Raw genomic sequence first — 20211 nt, 5'->3', positions numbered from 1 at the left:
TGGCCAAGAGTTATATACAAGTCAGAGTATTTGATTTAATTATTTCTACTTACATAAAATTGCAAACTCCTATTAAGGTCCTCGTCAGGAATTAATTCATGTGTACTTAGCATATCAATCTGGTTTGAAAGTTTAAGTATAGTCCGCTTCCCAGTTTCCTTATTTTTTGCTTGAGCATAATCACTCATGGTATCACACACAGTGTCTAAAATTTCACTAAGATGTATTTCTGAACCAGCATACTTTACCTAAGTAAATTAAACAAAATTTGCATAAGTATTTTTGGAACAAAGACCACAGTTATACAATGATGAAATAATATCATGTGTACTTAAACTTCAAAGATTTTAAAATTCATGTTGACAGAAAATTGGAAGTGTGTGTCAACATTGCTATAATATTTTAATTCTTGCTAATGTTTTTATCACTTAATCCTACTTTTCTTGACTTAGAATAACGCAATTCAGTTTCTGAAATCTGTATATTCCTAAATAATCCCAACAAGTTGAGACTTTAGAATGACTTATATATATATTTGATTAAAGTTTATAAGGCAGAACACCAGAATAAGTTCTTAACATTTATTTACTTAGTAACACGATGCTTCATCCCAATTGCACAGGATTTCTTCAGGCGTAAATATACAAAACAGTAAGGACTAACAAAGATGACATAACGTGTTTTATACATAAGGAAATAGTCATATACAATCATAAAGGGGTATACTTCATTTGGAATTCGTATTAGAATTCTTTTTTCATTTGCTTTTTCTCGTTACTATTTCACTATTTATTTATTTATTAGGGCGGAATTCTTACTGCACTTACTGCCGGCAAAAGGTTGGTCGATTGGTAGAGCCTCTGCTACTAATGGCTCAGTTAAGTAAGTTTGAGCGCGGTTAGTAGTTGGAAGGGGGGGCCAATCGTTCGATGCTGTCGGCACACTCTCCCTCGATGAGTCTGTGGACTCCCTGGAGGTGTCAAAATAATAATAATAATAATAATACTTCATTAATCACTTATATAGTAACATAAATGATATCACAATAATTAAACCTAGGCATGCTTTTTAGCACAATGTTCTATAGACATAATTTGATTTTTACATTTTTAAATGGCCAAAAAGAGTTAATAAAATGTAAAATTATCATCACATACAATCAAATTACAATCACATACAATCAAATTACCAAGAAATGTAACTGTAAAGCTTTTCACAAGCAAGAAGAAGAAAACACTAATGCCAATGTGCAGTGGATGAGGGTATATTGCATCTGCTCCACAACATGGGCATTAGAGTTAACATCTCTTTATAACTGATCCAAGATGAATTTTCAACTCTTGATATTTCTATTGTATTTGATTTAATTAATTTGGTAGTTAAATTAAATACAACAGAATTGTATTTAATTTAACTGCCATGATGTCTAGAGCTACTGAAGAGGTACTTTAAAATAATCTGATGACTGTGTTAAGAGCTACAGTGTGTTTATGACATGTCAACCAGTTTTTCATTTATTTACTCATCACCATCAGTTTGTTCCAGTAGCTGTTTTTTCACTGTTCACTGTGGTTCCTGAATGAAAATAGCGGGGACCTTGTTTAACCAGAAGATGTTTACCATATTTTACTATATTGTACTATCATTTTTGTTTTTGGTCCCAAACTGCCAGTCCATCCTCATACATTTCATTCAGATACTATTGGCAGGATGCATCATGTGAAGGTGAAAACTGGTGCATTTGGCCAAAAATCCCAGTCAGTTCTCTGCATTCCTTCAAGGCTATGTAGAGATCTCTTCTCAGTTATGTAGCCTTCAGCAACATCTGAAGCTTATGTACTCCAGATAAATTTATTATGGCAAAATGAAACCATAATGAATGATGGTCTGATTAAAAATAAACTGAAATGATTCAACAAATTTCAACATATATCCTAAATACCAAATTTCATTAAAATTCCATTTCAGTCAGTGTGGAATTAATATCAATTCAAATTGTTTTGCCAAACTTTGACAATAAAATGGACCATTTTTTAGCAGAATTTCACTTGTTTTTGTCTTCTTGCTCTCAATAACATAAATTATGTTGACATACGTCTATTTTTATTACTACTTTTCCATCGATACTTCTTAAATTAATGGTGCCTGTCTTCGGTTCTGCTGACAGTGAGTTTCAGTTTGTTCCAGTACTGACTTTTCACTAATCACCTTGATTCCCTGATGAAAGTTGAGGGAAAAGAAGAAACTTGTTAACATTGGATTCAAAGGTCTGTAGGTGTACTCTAGGAAACAGGTAAAGCTTCTACTGCATCATTCAACATAAAGCAATAGAAAGAATGAATGAATGAATAAAAATAAAGCAAAAATAAAACTTGTCCTGTGATTCTGAAGTTAATCATCATCTATCTAGTAATATTGAATAGCTACTTAAGAAAATGGGGCACCGAAGTCACGAAGAATGTCACGCTTATATTTCTAGACAGGTGGATAAGTAGCTATACGAAATGCTACATAGATATCCACACTAGATTTTGGTTAGGCTGTTTAGAGCGTGGTTAGGGTTGGATATCTGGTAAGTATGTGGACATAAATTATGTTGACATACGTCTCTATTTTTATAAGGTCATTGATGGCAGTAAATATCTGTATTTTAACTCTGCTTAATCAGCACAGTTGGAAAATTAAAGCTAGTTTGAGTTGAGAATATTAAAATCACCAAGGAAGATATATAAGGGAAGGAAATCAAAAAGTTTGGAACTGATGGGAGCACTTGGAGAGAGATAGAGAAAGCAAATGAACAGAATAGAACAGAGTAAAATTCAACCAAAAAATGATCAAAACAGGACATTATAAGTTAGGAACTCTGACATATATTATAATAAATAATATACCTGCTCTCATACCAACAGGCTGCAAGTACAAATCCCATCATGGACATGGATATTTGTGATTATCTTTAGATGATAGATGAATTTTTATCACTAGGTGCGAGATCACCACCATGATTATTGGAGGCCTGAAGTAGCTTGAAAAAGTTTTCCATATTTGGTTTGTACAGCATGGCTTATGGATTATCTAAAAAATAAACAAAGCTTCAAGAAAGTTAGTGAGTGAAGTCACATAAAAAAATATGTATGTATGTATGTATGTACAAATACCACATTCAAAACTTACTGAAACTTGATTCTCTGCTCGAAGAAGCTGAAAATCAAAGTTCAGTAAGGAAAATGAAGTGTTTTGTAGACTGGAGATGGAATGAATATCAGAGGTTGGAATTAAGACTGCATATATGAATATGGAAAACTTTTAGAGATTAGCCTTTTTTTTCTGTGTGTAAACTACAAGGGTGGTCTGAAAATTTCTCAGCCTAACAATGAAAAAATGAATTTTTAATTTCAAAATTATTTTTCTTTTTCAACATAATCTCCCTTAAAACTAATACATTTATTCCGGCAAAGCTCCAGCGCTATTATCCCATCCCTTACTGGTTCTCAGTAAGATCTGCAAAATACTCCTACTAGATGCATTCACCTCTTGATTTGAAGAAAGAGGTGAATGCATCATGCTGACCAGCGAGAAAGAGTTTTACTTTTGAGAAGAGACAGAAGTCAGAGGGAGCCAAATCTGGGGAATAGGGTGGATGTTCCAATAATTCATAGTGCAGATCCCTTAATTTTCCCATTGCCAAAACACCTTTGTGGGCAGGTGCATTGTCCTGATGAAAGATGATTTTTTTTTCTTCTGCAAACTGGATCTTTACTTATGAATTTTTTCATCTAGCCCAGTTAAAAGATGGGAATAATATTTCCTGGTTATTGTTTTACCCTTTTCAACATAATTAATAAACAAAATGCCTTTAACATCCCAAAACACTGATGCCATGACCTTTCCTGCTGATCAACTGGCTTCTGTCCACTATTTGGATTCTGGTGTGTAATGGTGAATCCAAGTTATCAATTTATTACAATTGATAGTAATAAATTGATGCACAAAATCAGTTTTATTCTTGTTAAAATGCTCCAAGCACTGTTCAGAGATTTTCATGCGAGTGCGTTTTTGATCTGCTGTGGGCAAGAGCGGCACACATCTTGTGCAAAGCTTTTTCACATGTAATTCTTCATCCGAAAAATATATCCTACAAGTTCTTTTGAAATGCCTATAGTCTCAGCAATTTCATGCACTTTGACTCACCGGTCATCCAGTACCATATCATGCACTTGATCAATGATTTCTGGTGTTGTTGTTACACTTTTTGGATGTACTTCATGTGGATCATCTTCAAGGCTAGTACAGCCACGTTTAAACTCGACAGCCCATTTCTTAATTGTTGAAAACAAAGGAGAAGAGCGGCCATAAACTTTTATGAACTTTGAATGAATTTCTTTTGACATTAAACTTTATTTTACAAAGAATTTTATAACTGCACAATACTCAATTTTATCCATTTCAAGGGATGTGGACAACACTTTTGCTTCAGATAGCGGTATAAAACAAATTACTTGATAGAATGACTTGCAATTTCACATGGATGCTTATGCCAGATGTAACAACTTAGAAAAAAAAAATCGTGCCAATAGTGCTGCCATCTATGGTCGAGGTTGAGAACTTTTCAGCCCACTCTCATATTTCTCTTAACTTTAACAAACAAGTTGTTTAAACAATAATGAGCTGAAATTTTTGAGTGGTATGGAATATACGGTAATGCATTTTTAATAATGACATACGAGTGAAGAATTACACCCAATTCCTTTGAATGATGGCATCAGCAGTCACTCCCAAATACTTCTCTGATTCCCTCCAGAAAAACCTGGAGGAACAGTAGAAGCAAGATAATTCATTTGCTAACCTGGAATCCTAAAGTATCGTTATTAGGCCCATTCTGGTATACAATTGAGCTGGCAGTCTGCAGAATAACCATTTTAAAGCTGTACATTGAAATGAAGAAATGTTGGGTCTTTACCTGACATAATTTTAAAAACATCTAATATTGTATGCTGTAAAAAATTAGAAAAAAGAGTAAACTGCACCTTTGCTCTTTTGAATCCAGGCTTGGATTTGGCCATTTCAAGTCTCTGAAGTAGTGGTATCAACTATCAAATAAGGGAAATTCTTAGACACTTTTCTCCATTTGATGGTTTGACACCTGTTGGCTGGAAATGTATTTAGGAATATTAATGGACACACCAATGTGAAGGTAGATAATTTGTTTGCTGTAGTCCAACCAAATTTCAGCATACTCCATATTTTAATGTCTGGAACATCAATTCCATCAGCATTTTTTAGACCTCTGAAGTTAGGCCCATGACAATATAATCATGGATCTATCTTGGCTTCTTGAGAAGAATGCCAATCCATACAGACATCTTATGTACATCATAAATCGCACAATTACATCCAGCCAGAGCACAGAATAAACATTTTGCCACTTTGTGTCTCTGCAAATATTCCAACTAAAACAAAAGTTGCAACAGTCTGACATATTTTTGTAAGAATTCCAAATAACATGCATGTGGATGGCCAGAAAAAACTGAAATATATGCTGAGGTTTTGCATCTTTTTAAATTCAGCATATCTGCATTTTTTTTTTTTATATAAAAAAGGCAAAATTTAAGTCCTGTTTCATATTTTTAAACAAATGACTAAAAAAACATGCAATCTTCTGTTTTTACATGATATTTCTAGCAGAGCTGTACTGAATAGAAATCTTTTGTATGGACAATAATTACAAGATGTTGCAATCGTTTGGTTAAAACCTTATGAGGAAAGCTAAACAAGGCTTATCTTACCTCAAAATATCATTACTTCTGTAACTTAAAAATTGAAAGGATACAGAAGTTTGCACAAAAAAAAAAAGGAAGAAAAAAAATCCTGTTTTATATTTTAAACAAATGATTAAAAACAATACAGTATTTGTTTTTGAATGTCCTTACAGCTCTATATGAAAAGAAATCCTCATGTACCTACAAAATGTTACAATTATTATTATTTATATGGCTCACATCGACAAAAGGTTTTTTTTTTGTTGTAAACCTATAATACATTCACATACTGTGTCTGAGTTAAGGATTAATTTTTCTATTTGTATTAATTTATTTATTTATTTATTTATTTTGTACATAGTCCAGAAATCCTGCTCTAAAGACTAAATGTGGACCTTTGTCAAGTCTACTCTTCAAACAGTGGATTTAGGTAGGAGACCTCCTCCTGCTTATTTAAGGCCTCAAAGAAGCAGGAGGAGGAGGCGTTCCACCTAAATCCATTAGTTGAAGAGTAGATATGCCAAAAACTTGGCCAAACCATGGCAGAACTTAAAACTTATTAAAACTAAACAAGACTTATCTTCAAAATTTCATTAATTCTGTAACTTGAAAACATACTATAAATAATTGATGCTAAGTTCTAACAGGTTTTGAAAATGAGTTTTATCTCCTTTCTCTGTAATAAGTAATTACTTTCGTTTTTACTCCATGCTGCTTTGCAACACCTATCTAAAGCACCTTGAAGAAGATGCATTTCCAAATGGAAAGTTCAACTATGAGTGAGCGAAAACAGCAGTTGATTAGAAACAAATTGGTTTCCAAGAAGTTTGGGGGAAAAAATAGAATAAAAGGAAGAATTTTTTTTTAACAAAGAAAAAAGGACAAAATTATTAGGAGAAAGCAATATCGTCTTCTTGAATTTCTTTTAAAAAATGTTAAGTTCAAAAGGTGGATAATAAACTGTTAAGAGATCAGAATTTTTCCTAATTAAGAAGTAATTTTATTTAAATTCTTTAAATTAAGGGGATATTAAATCCCACATTGTTTCAAAACCGAATAAAAATAAGGATTCCAATCTTTGAGTTTCTTATTTGGTTTTCAAACAATGTGGGATTTAATATCCCCTTAATTTAAATAATGTTACATCGCCGGAGTGAAACCTATTGGCTCTTTATATTTAAGTAAGAAGTGATTTCCTTTAAAATCATAATTGAGCAATGCATGTTTTCTGGTCAATGATCTTTATCTTCCTTTTTTTTTTTTTACATAAAAAAATTGAAAGTCATCATCATCAAATTCCTGCCATGTACCCCTCAAGGGGTGTACAGGATATGATAGTAATACATCACATCATTACTAACTTGATATCTACAATTTTCCTCCAAATCAGTCTGTTACTTGTCAAGACTCCAACATTATCAGATCTTATATTTCTATCGTCTAAGGCACTTTACCTTGTCAATCCACCTATATCTTGGTCTTCCTCTGGGTCGTTTTGCTGCAAACCTGGCAGAGAACACTTGTTTTGCTAATCTTTCTTCACCCATTCTGTTTAAGTGACCATACCACCTGAGATTAGTTCTGCTAACGCATTCCTGGATGCTGACAATATCAAGTTCTTTCCTAATATCCTCGTTTTTAATATGATATTGTCATTGATGCCATTTGTTCATGCTTATAATCTTTCTCAGGACTCTCATTTCTGCGGTCTCTAGTCATTGGTCAAGTGTTTTACTTCTGACACAGCTCTCATATCCATAAATTAAAACTGGTTTGAGCACTGTCTTGCATACAGCTAATTTAGTGTTCTGACTAATTTCTCTCTTATTCCATATGAATTTATTCAATTGACTTCCTACCATACCAGCTTTGTTGATTCTGTTGTCTATTTCCATATTTAGTGTATTTTCATATAGGTGGATTGATACAGTACAAAGTGCCTTACACGATAGAAATATTAGTCGGAACACTAAATTAGCTGTATACAAGACAGTGTTCAAACCAGTTTTAACTTATGGGTCTGAGAGCTGGATCAGAAGTAAAACACTTGACCAAAGACTAGAGACCACAGATATGAAAGTCCTGAGAAAGATTATAGGCGTGAACAGACGGCATCAATGGCAATATCATATTAAAAACTAGGATATTAGGAGAGAATTCGACATTGTCAGCATCCAGGAATGCGTTAGCAGAGCTAATCTCAGGTGGTATGGTCACTTAAGCAGAATGGGCAAAGAAAGATTAGCAAAAAAAAGTGTTCTCTGCCAGGTTGGCAGCAAAACGACCCAGAGAAAGACCAAGATATAGATGGATTGATATGGTTCAAAGTGCCTTAGATGATAGAAATATAAGATCTAACAATGTTGGAGTCTTGACAAGTAACAGACTGATTTGGAGGAAAATTGTAGATAGGAAGTTAGTAATGATGTAATTTTTTTCATGTAGTACTATCATATCCTATACACCCCTTGAGGGTAGATGGCAGGAACTTGATGATGATTTCCATATTTAATTTACCATCTTCACTAAAAATCGTGCCTAAGTAGCCGAAATGTTTTACTTGTTCCACAGGTTCTCAATTCACAACGCAGTTGATATTTTCAACGATTCTGCCTACTTTCATTCTCTGTCTTTTTATTGCTGACCTTCATACCATATCCACTACAACAGTTATTCAATTTAGTCAGGGAATCTTGCAGACATGTGGTGGATTTATTTAGAAGTATAACATCGTCCGATAAAGCAACGAGCTGACATTAACATATCAATTTTGATATCATGTTTAATACCACTTTCCTTCATAATGTGATCCATATAGATAATGAATAACAGAGGGGATAATATTACATCCTTGTCTCACACCAGATTTAATATTAAGCCATCTTCCTGTACTTCAATTCTAACTGCTGACTTGCAACTCAAATAAAGACTAAGAATTGCTTGATATAATGTCCCACTGACAGTATATAACTGTAGCATATTGAATAGCTTCTCTCTTGGCACCTTATCGTATTCCTTTTCCTAATCGACAAAACTTAAATACAGATCTTTGTTATATTCTCATGCTTTCTCTACTATTTGTTGTAAAGTGAAGATCTGATCCTGACAGCCTCTATTTGGCTTGAATCCAGCTTGTTCTTCACAAAGCTTTTCTTCCACAATTCTTCTCAACCATTTCTCAAGTATACTTGCATATATCTTACCAGGAACACTCAGTAGGGAAATACCTCTGTAATTCTCACATTCAGTTTTATTTCCCTTTTTATATATGGGTACTATGAGAGCTCTACTCCAATCATCGGGAATTTGTCCCTCTGTCCAGGCCTTCTGAACTATGCAGCGTAGCCACTGTAAGACTCTTATACCACCATACTTCAGCATTTCTGGTCGAATATCATCTACTCCTGCTGCCTTTCCACATTTCAAGCCTTTGATAGCTTTTTCTACTTCAAGTATGGATATGTATTCCTGACTGCATGCCTGATCAGTGTTTTTTTTACCACTGTGCTATCATCACTGCTTGTCATTTAGCAGTTTTTCAAAGTACTTACTCCATACTTCAAGGATATGTTTTTCTCCCGTTTTCATGTCACCTTTATCATCTCTAACTCCTTTTACAGCACTCTTTCCTCCATTCTTAAGCTTCAACAACCTCCAGCATATTTTGCCACTTTTTTGATATTTATTTTCTATATTCTTTCCAAAGTCCTCAATAACTTTTTTTAGCAAGTTTTACACAGTGTTTAGCATTCTTGCATTTGTCTCTGTATTCTCTAAGAGCACAAGCTGACTTATTTGACAGGAATTTTTGATATGCTTTCTTCTTTTCCTTCACTGCCCCTTAACTTCCTGTATCCACCAGGGAGTTCTGATTTTTTTTATCCTTGCAGACAACCTCACCACATGCCTCTCTGGCAGAATCAATGTTTTCTTCAGAGTTTGCGACTGAATTTCCAAGGTTTGATTCCTGTTCTCAAACTCTTTCATTTTTTCTTCAATAATCTTTGTATTTTAGTCTACAGTTCACATCTGTGAGCTGCTCAACTTTTATTCGATTTAAAACTTTCTTACATGTTATTCTTTTCAATATGAAATTCAATTTTATCCTGCTCGAGACTAAATAGTGATCACTTCCAATTTTAAATCCTCTGTACACTCTGGTGTCCTGACCAGAGAGAAAACATCACTATCAACAATAAAATAGTCAATGAGACTTTTCTTATTCCTTACCTCTTCTCTCCATGTGAATTTGTGCACATTTTTATGTTGGAACATGGTGTAAGTAATAACCAGTCCATGTCCTGAGCAGAAATCCTACAGATATTTGCCATTATTATTATCTTTGCTCTTTTCTCCAAATGTTCCCAAAATATTTTTGTATGTCTCACAATCATTTCCTAATCTGCTATTTAGATCCCCAACAAGGACCAACTTTTCCTTTTTCATTGTGTCAGTTGCTTTTTCTAAAGCCTCAAAAAATTCCTCCACTTCTACCTTAGTAGAATCTTCTGTGGGACCATAGGCATAAATAAGTCTTATTGTCCAGTTCTCCATTCTGATGTTTGCCCACATTACTCTGCTTGAGACTGACTGCCATTCAAGAAGATTAGCTTCGTATTTTGTGTTGAATACTATGGCTACTCCTTTTCTTTGATTGTCATTTTCCTGAATATAACATTTTGTATTTATTGCTCAGAAAGATCTCGCCAGTTTTTGTCTTTTTTTGTTTCAGTCACCCCTATTATGTCGATCTGGTACTTATATAATTCCTCAGCTAGCTCCATTTCTTTGCCATTCAAGCTTCTTATGTTGATAGTACTGATCTTTAACTCTGGTGATGTTGAGTTGGGGTTTGTTTTCAGATTTGTTCCAGTAGCTGACTTTTCGCTGTTCACCCTGGTTCCCTGGCGAAAACAACCGAGGTAAAAAAAAAAAAAGTAGATATCATTAATTTTTTTAAATGCCAAAATTTAATATCACGAATAACATTTGAGAAAATGACTGATAGGTACTTATGCATTTTATGAAATGTACCTAAAAATATGTCAAATATTTTTTTTATATAAATGCTCTTAAAAACAGAATAACTGACTGAGGATAATGTGATTATCTGAGGATCAGTGACCATAGATAATTTATTTTTTAAAAATCACTGATTTTAAAATAGATAATGTAAGAGCAATGTACTATAGTTTAATGAAGGTACGTCACTTATGTTATGAACCTTCTATTTAGAATTAATTGTATGAGAGAATAACAACCTGCTCTTCAACTAACAGACTACAGATCCAAATATGCCTGCTTTGTGTTTGATCTCTAGCACAGGATACCAATTACCTGACTCTCAGCTCATCCACAGTATTTAAACTATGCTATCCTTTCATGGGTACAATGAACTGATATAAAAACTTCTTTGTTCGAAATAATTAATTCCATGCAAGAATTGTTGATGTCTTCTATGTTAGAAACATTTTTATTGATTTTAATAAAATTAATGCAATAGAACACTTGTTAGAATTTTAATTGCATAAAATTTTGTTTGAGTTAAAGATGTCTTCGGTATGAATTCAAAATTAAACAAGGCACAAAACAGCAGAATTAGCAAAGTTGGTATGGCGGAGAGCCAGGTGAATAAGTTTATTATGGAATAAGATAGAAATTAGCCAAAACACTAAACCAGCAATATATAAAACAGTGTTCAAACCAGTTTTAAGTTACGAATCTGAGAATTGGGTTAGAAATAAAGCACTTAATCAAAGATTGGAGATTGCAGAACAGATATAAGAGTTTGGGAAAAATTAGGATCATAAACAAATCGCATCAATGGCAGAATCATATTAAAAATAGCTATTAGGAAGGAACTTGACATTAGCCTTCAAGAATGTGTGATCAGAACTAATTTAAGGTGGTACAATCATTTAAACAGAATGGGAGAGGATAGGTTAGCAAAACAGGTGTTTGATGCCAAAATGGCAAGAAAGAGATTCATAGTTAAGACCAAGATCAATATGTGGAATGATTTAGTCAGAAGTGCCTTAGAAGACCAAAATAGTAGATACAACATTGGAGTGTGGATAAGTAACAAATTAATTTAGAAGAATACTGAAAGGAGATCAGTAATAATGTAAACTAATCATCTAGTACTGTCATAGTAGCCTGTACACCTTTTAATGGTACATAAAATATAACACAATGAAGACTCAACAATGAGAATGTGTCAGCCACATGTGAATAGAGTAATGCTGTCTAAAATGCTCTGAAGTCCTAACATTATATTCATGTTACATATAACAGTTAGGGAGGCTGTGTGAAGATAAGCAATTTCCCATAAAAGGGGATGACTTCAAGCCTATCACATCTATTTAGAGTGCAGCAATATAGCAAAGTTTTATAGCTTTTTTTTTTTTTTTTTTTTATATATATATACAACTATTCCTCAAGAAAGGACTTTTATGGATGTTATACTTTTTCCAAAGAAACCTGTGTATGAAGGAGATGACATGTTCACAAAGTCTATACTGTTCTGCCTTGTGGAATCTAATAGTCTAGATGTTCATCTTAATGAACAGCCAAAGTTTGTCGGCATGACTGAAGCATGACATCAAACCAGAGGTGCAGGTAATTAAGAGAAACCAGGGTAGGCCAGGCGAATTTGTCCTTTTGCAAAGCTTAAAAAAGGGGAAAGCTTACTAATCAAGCAATAAGCAAGTCCAAGACCAGATTTACACTTGAAAACTTCTAAAGAGACTGGCAAAATAGAAACTCCATAACTGTTAATGGCCTTGTTGACAAACGGCTCACTTAAGCCACTACATAAGAGAAACGGTTTTGATAAAATGTATTTTTTTCCGCAGTTCTGCAAAATGCCATGATGAATAACTAAACTACATTAGATTTCATAGCTAGAACAATCTGAACATAACACCTCCTCCAAACATGAGTTTCTTTGGAACAGCATTTCCCAGATTTTTCCTACGATGGAACACTTCACAAATCCTGAAATTTTCATAGAACACCTTGGTTATTTTGTAATGTATTAATTTACATTTTGTAATGTTTTATTTACAGAAAAATCAGTACAGTCATACCCCGAAGTTATGCGGTAGGTGGGACCAACAAAAAGTGCGAAAGTCGAAACAAAAATTTGCGTAACTCGGGTATAATTTTGCATACAAACATACAAAATATTAGTTAATTGGGACCAAAGGTTTACAAAATCACCTATATTTAAGAAATATAATCATAATTGTATTTGTGGTTTTTCGTACATAAAAAAAAAAAAAAGAAAGTTATTTCGATGTCAATGGTTTTATAAAATCTAATAGATTCGTCTGACAGCATAATGTCTTTTTCTTGTCATGCAAAATTTCTTCATAGCAAGCTAATGATTTTTTTATTCCTTGCCTTGTGGCTACAATTCGTTGCTCGTTAGAATCTATGTCCTCCAAAATCTGCAAACCTTTCTTTTACGATTGTTCTTACTGTGGATGCGTGTAGATCTAACTTCTTTGCTAGCTCACAAATTTTCATTCCACCTTCAAAATCCTTAAAAATGTTGAGTTTTGTTTCCAAAGTCAATGTTTTTCTTTTCTTGCTAGCTGAAGAAGAATCAGACTTGCTTCCTTTGGATGACACTATTATTTTTTATGTGATAAAATTTTTATCAAGAACATAACATTAAACAATCGCAGGGTTTGTAAACTATAAAAATCGTGTATGAATGGAGACACACGAAACACATCAGTGCTTGTTCACAGCATATGTGACACTGCCGAATGCAGACAGCACCTGAAAGATACGACTAGTGGTGAGGCATGAAGCAAGACAGGAATATGTACATACATGAAACCGTATAACTCTGGATTTGCGTAAGTCGGGGTATGACTGTATTATTGTAAGACACATGAATGCAATTATGTATAAAGTTTTCTTCTGAATTTTGCAAGTATTATATATACTTATCAATTAAATAAATTAACATAATTCATTATCTAAAAGATCCAGTCATACACAGGAGGTGAAGATACCAGGTTGAAGCAATGCAGAACTCATATTTCCATATGCCAGTTGCCAAAAGGGCAACTGGCAGGTTACCTTTAATACTAGGGCTATAGAGGCAGGTTACCTTTAACCAACTGTTCCAATACTTTAACAATTATTTCTGATATATTAATTGGTGTGTAGATTGCTACTTCTATAAATTAAAGATACCAAGAAATTATATACTTGGCTCAATCCTTTATCCAAGTGTAAGCAAACAAAGTTTGCGCCTGAAATATGACTTCTGCATTACTTCAACCTTAGTATCACCTCTGGGTCTGGATCACACTGATGAGACCTCAATAAAGGTTGAACTGGTCTAGGTAGTGGCCCTTCTCTTAATGCATAGCATTATACATATCTGCAAGGAGATGTGCTTTGCATTATGAGAGATATTAAACAAGTAGTGATGAGAGCTTGGTCCATCTTTCCCACAAGTTGCCTCAGTCCTGAAGATACTTCAGGTGCAAATTTTGTTTGCTTACACTTGGATAAAGGATTAAACTAAATTTATTATATATAAATTTAAATAAATATAAAGCAAACTTTATATTTATATAAAAGCTTGCTTATACTTGGATAAAGGATTAAACTACATTTATTATAGTCTAACCAAGTGGGAAAAAACTTCCAACGTCTTTCTCTAAATCCAGAGTAATTTAATAATAAGGTGAGACACCTTTTGGCAACTCGTATAGGTAAATATGACTAATCCATTGCTTCCACCTTATCACCACCTCTGGGTCTGACTCCGGATGACGAGACCTCAATAAAGATCGAAACCGGTCTGGGTGGTGGCCCTTCCCTTAATGCATAGATTATACATGTCTGCAAGGAGATGTGCTTCGTATTATGGGAGATACTAAAACAAGTAGTGATGAGAGCTTGGCCAACCTTTACCATGAGTTGCCTCAATCCTGAAGATACTTGAGGTGCAAACTTTATTTGCTTACACTTAGATAAAAGTGTAAACTAAATTTATTATAAATTTGGAATGGGAAAATATTTTTTCTTGCAAGAGAAAATAAATTTCCCTTTCCATCTATTTGCTTGCTTCTAGAATAGTCCAAAACAGAATGGCCATAAAAAAATAAAATAAATAAATTCATAGCAAATTTGAAATGGGTATTTTTATAAATGAAATTTCTAATACAAAAATTTGATTCAATACTGTTATAATGGCATACAATATAATGAGATACCTCTGCCTGCTTCTGGGAACCATCTGGCTCTATCCTAAAACTTCCAACTTGAATTGTCTTTCTTGGATCTTCCTTTTCAATAGCTGCTATTATTTCATCAACAACATGCTTGCAAACTGAAATAAATGAAATATAGCAAATTATGTCATCTAAGTGTTGGTACTTTAGAGCTAGATTTTTTTTTCCTTTGCCAAAGATATCCTTAAGTTCATATTTTTATTATTTTCAATGGTTTTTCATTTTTTTTTTTTTTTTTTTTGGTATTAAAAGATATATTTGCTTCTTTTTCAAGTTATTTTACATAGTTCTGAGTAATTGTATTGAATTTCTTATAGCAACATGTGTATTTAAATTTTCTTAATGTTGATGTTCCTTTTGAAAATTTGCATGGGAAATAGTTTCACTTATTTCATGGATGAGGTTAAAGTATTTCCTAGATTTGGATTAATTTCGTTTAGTTCTTATCTTTCTTTGCTCTCTGATTGTATTATATCAAGATTCTCTTTTATAGCAAATGCATATCTGATTTTTTTCAAGTTTTCAATTTCCTAGGTTTACTCCATTGAACTTTGTTTAATTACTTTATTTCTATGATTACTCACCATAATAAATTATTTAAATGTGTTATATCATTTCAAATGTCTTTTATAAAATGCTTTCTACATTATAAAATTTATTATATTAAAGATCTTGCCATTAAGACTTTTCTATGTCCATTCAATGTTCCTTTTTGTTAAAGAATAAGTTCAAAAAATAACATCTGTCCTCATCAGTAAGTTTCAATGATCTTATCCTCTAGTCTCTTTGCCACTTTCCCATTGAATTTAGTTATTGTATTCTATTTTGCATTTTAGGTGTCCATGAAAATCATAAAATTCTTTACTGTAATTCAAAAATTCTTCTATAATAAATTAAGTTTAATCCTTAATCCAAGTGTGAGCAAACAAAGTTTGCGCCTGAAAATATCTTCAGGACTGAGGTAAGGTAGTAACAACACCAGGCAACTCGTAGCAAAGGTGGACCAAGTTACCATCACTCCTATCTCAGTGTCTCCCATAATGCAAAACACATCTCCTTGCAGATATGTATAATGTTATGCATTAAGGGAAGGGCCACTACCCAGACCGGTTTCGACCTTTATCGAGGTCTCGTCAGTGGAAGCCAGGCCCAAAAGTGGAGATACCGAGGCAGAAGCAATGGACAGGCCATAGTTGTCCGGCGTTGTACTACCTTACCCCAGTCCTGAAGATATTTTCAGGAGCAAACTTTGTTTGCTCACACTTGGATAAAGGATTAAACTAAACTTATTATAGTCTAACCAAGTGAAAAATAAACTTTCAACATTTTTCTCTAAATTCAGAGTAATTTAATAACAAGGTGGCACACCTATTGGCAACTCCTAAAGGTTAAGATGATCTCTCCATTGCTTCTGATTGGTATAACCACTTCTGGGCCTGGCTCCCACTGATGAGACCTCAATAAAGGTCTAAACGGGTCGGAAGCTTGGATGATGAATGGCAATTCTGTAGCCTGTGAAGTTAACTGAGGCACGGCTGTTGCTGTTACCCTTCCAGATGAGCAAATGAGCTGCTCTGCTCAGTGGTGGGGAGCCTGCCACGGTGTAGAGCCAACTGAGTTTCTGATCCTGCAGATCGCTCATTATTGGGTGATCGGGGAATTTTACGAGTTTTTGGAAAGGCATCCCTGCACTTAAACAAAGGGAAACCGGTCTGAATAGTGGCCCTTCCCTTAATGCACAACATTATCGATATTTGCAAGGAGATGTTTTGCATTATGGTAGATACTTAGAGTGGTCCACCTTTGCTATAAAACTTTTTTAAATAACGAAACCTGTGGTGCGTTCATAATTAGAAGAAACACACGTATAAACCACAGTGAAAATTATTTAATTGTAAATATTTCATCCTAAGTATCTTAGGACATCATCAGTACAGTATTTAAACAAAAATTAGGAATAACATACAGTTAGGGCACATGATTACAATAGAATCTCATGAAAACGTGCATAACGTGCTAAAGTAGTACAAAAAAAAAAACATTAATTATTTAACACAGTTTTGTATGATAATTTCCCATACTTTAAGAATACTAAGAACGTCGTTGCGGTTTAGGTTTGGTCCATGTAGTAGGGCTTCAGAAGTTTCTTTGTATAAACGTTCGTGTTTAAATAAAGATCTATGTAAAAGTTTAGCCTTTTCCCAATGGATCCTATGGTTTGGATTTTCAATTCCGTGTTGAGAGAGGCCATATTTCTGCGGTTTAAGAAGACGAATGTGGTCTTGATGTTCCTAGATGCGTTTCTGAACAGACCTACCTGTCTGTCCAAAGTAAGATAATTTGCATGAGCATGGAATCTCATAAACACCAGGTAACATCAAGGGTGAGAATTTGTCCTTAGGAGAAGGTAATAAGTTGTAAATTTGGTTGATAGGTTTGTAAGTAGTGGCAAAATTGTATTTCTTCATAATTTTAAAAAGACGTTCTGAGATGCCTTTAATGTAAGGTATGGGAATCCTATGCACTTCTTCCTGTCTGGTTTGATGTATGCAGAAGTGACTGATGATTTTTTGAGTTGTTTTGGGATTATATCCATTTAGGATGGCTGTATTTTTGATAACTTCTAATTCCTGGTTTAAGATTCTTCAGAGGAGCAGAATTTGTGTGCTCTGGAAACTAGTGATTTAATAATGCCAGATTTCTGAGATGGATGATGAGCAGAAGAATTGTGAATGTAGCGACCTGAGAATGTAGGCTTGCGAAAGACAGAAGTGGCGATGGAACCGTCTTCTTTTCTTTTGATGTGTAAATCCATACCCTGTGGAGATTCTTTTTCTAACGTAAAGTTGATGTGATGATTAAGAAGGTTAATTTTATCTAGAAACAGTTGTAATTCAGTTTCGGCATGATTCCATACTGCAAATACGTCATCGACATATCTTAGCCAAATTTTTGGTCTGGGTTCAAAAGTGAATATTTTTTCCTCAAGGTGTTCTAGAAACAAATTTGCTAGGCTTGGTGATAAAGGAGATCCCATTGCTGTTCCTTCCTCTTGCTTGTATTTGACCTTCCCAGGTGAAGTAACCTGATGCAATAACAAACTTGAACAATTCAACTATATCAGACGGAAATTTTTGAGTAAGTAATTCTATTGTTTCTTTATGGGGAATGTTAGTGAAGAGGGAGACAATGTCGAAGCTGATTAACAAGTCAGTTTTTGATAGTTGAATGTCTTTAATTTTTGTGTGAAACTCAGAATTTTTGATTGAAGAGACTGAGTGGCCTATGTGAGGGCGGAGAAGGTTAGATAAGAATCTTGATAACTTGTACGTTGGACAGCCGATACAGTCTACGACAGGTCTAAGTGGAACATTAATTTTGTGTAGCTTAGGTAAGCCATAAATTCTAGGAGGTCTTGCATGGTATGTCTTAAGTTTTTTGATTGTTTCTTCATCTAAGGAGGAAGTTTCATTAAGTAGCTTATTTAATTTTCTGAGTTGACGATTCGGATCAAAATCCAATTTGGAGTAAGTATTACGATCTCGAAGAAGTAAATTAATTTTTCGGTCATATGAATTGGTATCAAGAACTACAGTGGTATTTCCTTTATCAGCTCTAATAATGATTAAATTTTTGTTATGTTTTAAGGAAATAATAGCTTTCAATTCCGACGGTGGGATATTTAATTCTGAAGGTTTGGCATTGTAGATCACTTCTTTAACTACTTCGAAACGAAGTTTGTTGGCTTCAATACTGGAGAGATGCTTGATGTTTCTTTCTATATTATGTATAAAGTCTAAATATGGGAAACACTTTGGTGAAATCGCAAATTTATGGCCTCTTGCTAGAACATTTAATTCATCTTTTGCTAGTTGACGGTTAGATAAATTGACTACCCATTTTTCCATTGGTAATTTGTTAGTGATCTTTTTTGATCGATTTAATAGATTAAGGTATTTAATGTGTAGAGCACTATTGTTTTTATCAAAAGCTTTTTTTCCCGAATTCTTTGAAACAGTTATAATTAATTGTAGCAATTCTTGATTTAACGTATTTGACAAATCTGTTTCTAATTCTGTAATATTTAAATTGTTTGTTGCTAGTTCATGCTTAGACACTCGTAACTGATTGAGTAGTAAGGAATGACTTGCTTTTTGATAGATTTTATGGGCGGCTGGAGATTTGATGGTTTCTTTCAGCTTAGCAAAGGTTGGAATAAGATTATCAAGTCTGCACTTTTTTAAAAAAAGATATTCTAGCTCGTAGCTTACCCTGTTTTAGTTGCAGTTTTCCTAGTAAGTTTGTCTTCTGCACTGTCATTTCCCCGTGAAGGAATTGTTGATATAGTTGAATTGTTCAAGTTTGTTATTGCATCAGGTTACTTCACCTGGAAAGGTCAAATTTACAAGCAAGAGGAAGGAACAGCAATGGGATCTCCTTTATCACCAAACCTAGCAAATTTGTTTCTAGAACACCTTGAGGAAAAAATATTCACTTTTGAACCCAAACCAAAAATTTGGCTAAGATATGTTGATGACGTATCTGCAGTATGGAATCATCCCGAACCTGAATTACAACTGTTTCTAGATAAAATTAACCTTCTTCATCATCGCATCAACTTTACGTTAGAAAAAGAATCTCCACAGGGTCTCTCTTTTTTGGATTTACACATCAAAAGAAAAGAAGACTGTACTATCGCCACTTCCGTCTTTCGCAAGCCTACATTCTCAGGTCGCTACATTCACAATTCTTCTGCTCATCATCCATCTCAGAAATCTGGCATTATTAAATCACTAGTTTCCAGAGCACACAAATTCTGCTCCTCTGAAGAATCTTTAAACCAGGAATTAGAAGTTATCAAAAATACAGCCATCCTAAATGGATATAATCCCAAAACAACTCAAAAAATCAGTCACTTCTGCATACATCAAACCAGACAGGAAGAAGTGCATAGGATTCCCATACCTTACGTTAAAGGCATCTCAGAACATCTTTTTAAAATTATGAAGAAATACAATTTTGCCACTACTTACAAACCTATCAACCAAATTTACAACTTATTACCTTCTCCTAAGGACAAATTCTCACCCTTGATGTTACCTGGTGTTTATGAGATTCCATGCTCATGCAAATTATCTTACTTTGGACAGACAGGTAGGTCTGTTCAGAAACGCATCTCGGAACATCAAGAC

The 20211-nt window shown here is 33.9% G+C and overlaps 1 protein-coding gene across 1 annotated transcript in view; it reads right to left on the bottom strand.

Annotated features, from left to right (window-relative positions):
- sel (canopy family protein seele) overlaps positions 1-20211 on the bottom strand; it is a 50169-nt gene that overhangs the window by 16032 nt on the left and 13926 nt on the right. Inside the window, exons 3-4 of the mRNA XM_090409370.1 lie at positions 15002-15117; positions 54-248 (exon numbers count right to left, since the gene is read on the bottom strand). Coding sequence (XP_090265496.1) covers positions 54-248; positions 15002-15117 — 311 coding nt within the window. The remainder of the gene's footprint in view (positions 1-53; positions 249-15001; positions 15118-20211) is intronic.

The sequence above is a fragment of the Typopeltis vanoorti genome, chromosome 19, assembly GCF_054136105.1.
Source record: "Typopeltis vanoorti isolate ZY-2024b chromosome 19, IOZ_Tvanoo_1.0, whole genome shotgun sequence".
Taxonomy (NCBI): domain Eukaryota; kingdom Metazoa; phylum Arthropoda; class Arachnida; order Uropygi; family Thelyphonidae; genus Typopeltis; species Typopeltis vanoorti.
This window is presented reverse-complemented; position numbering and strand designations above follow the sequence as displayed.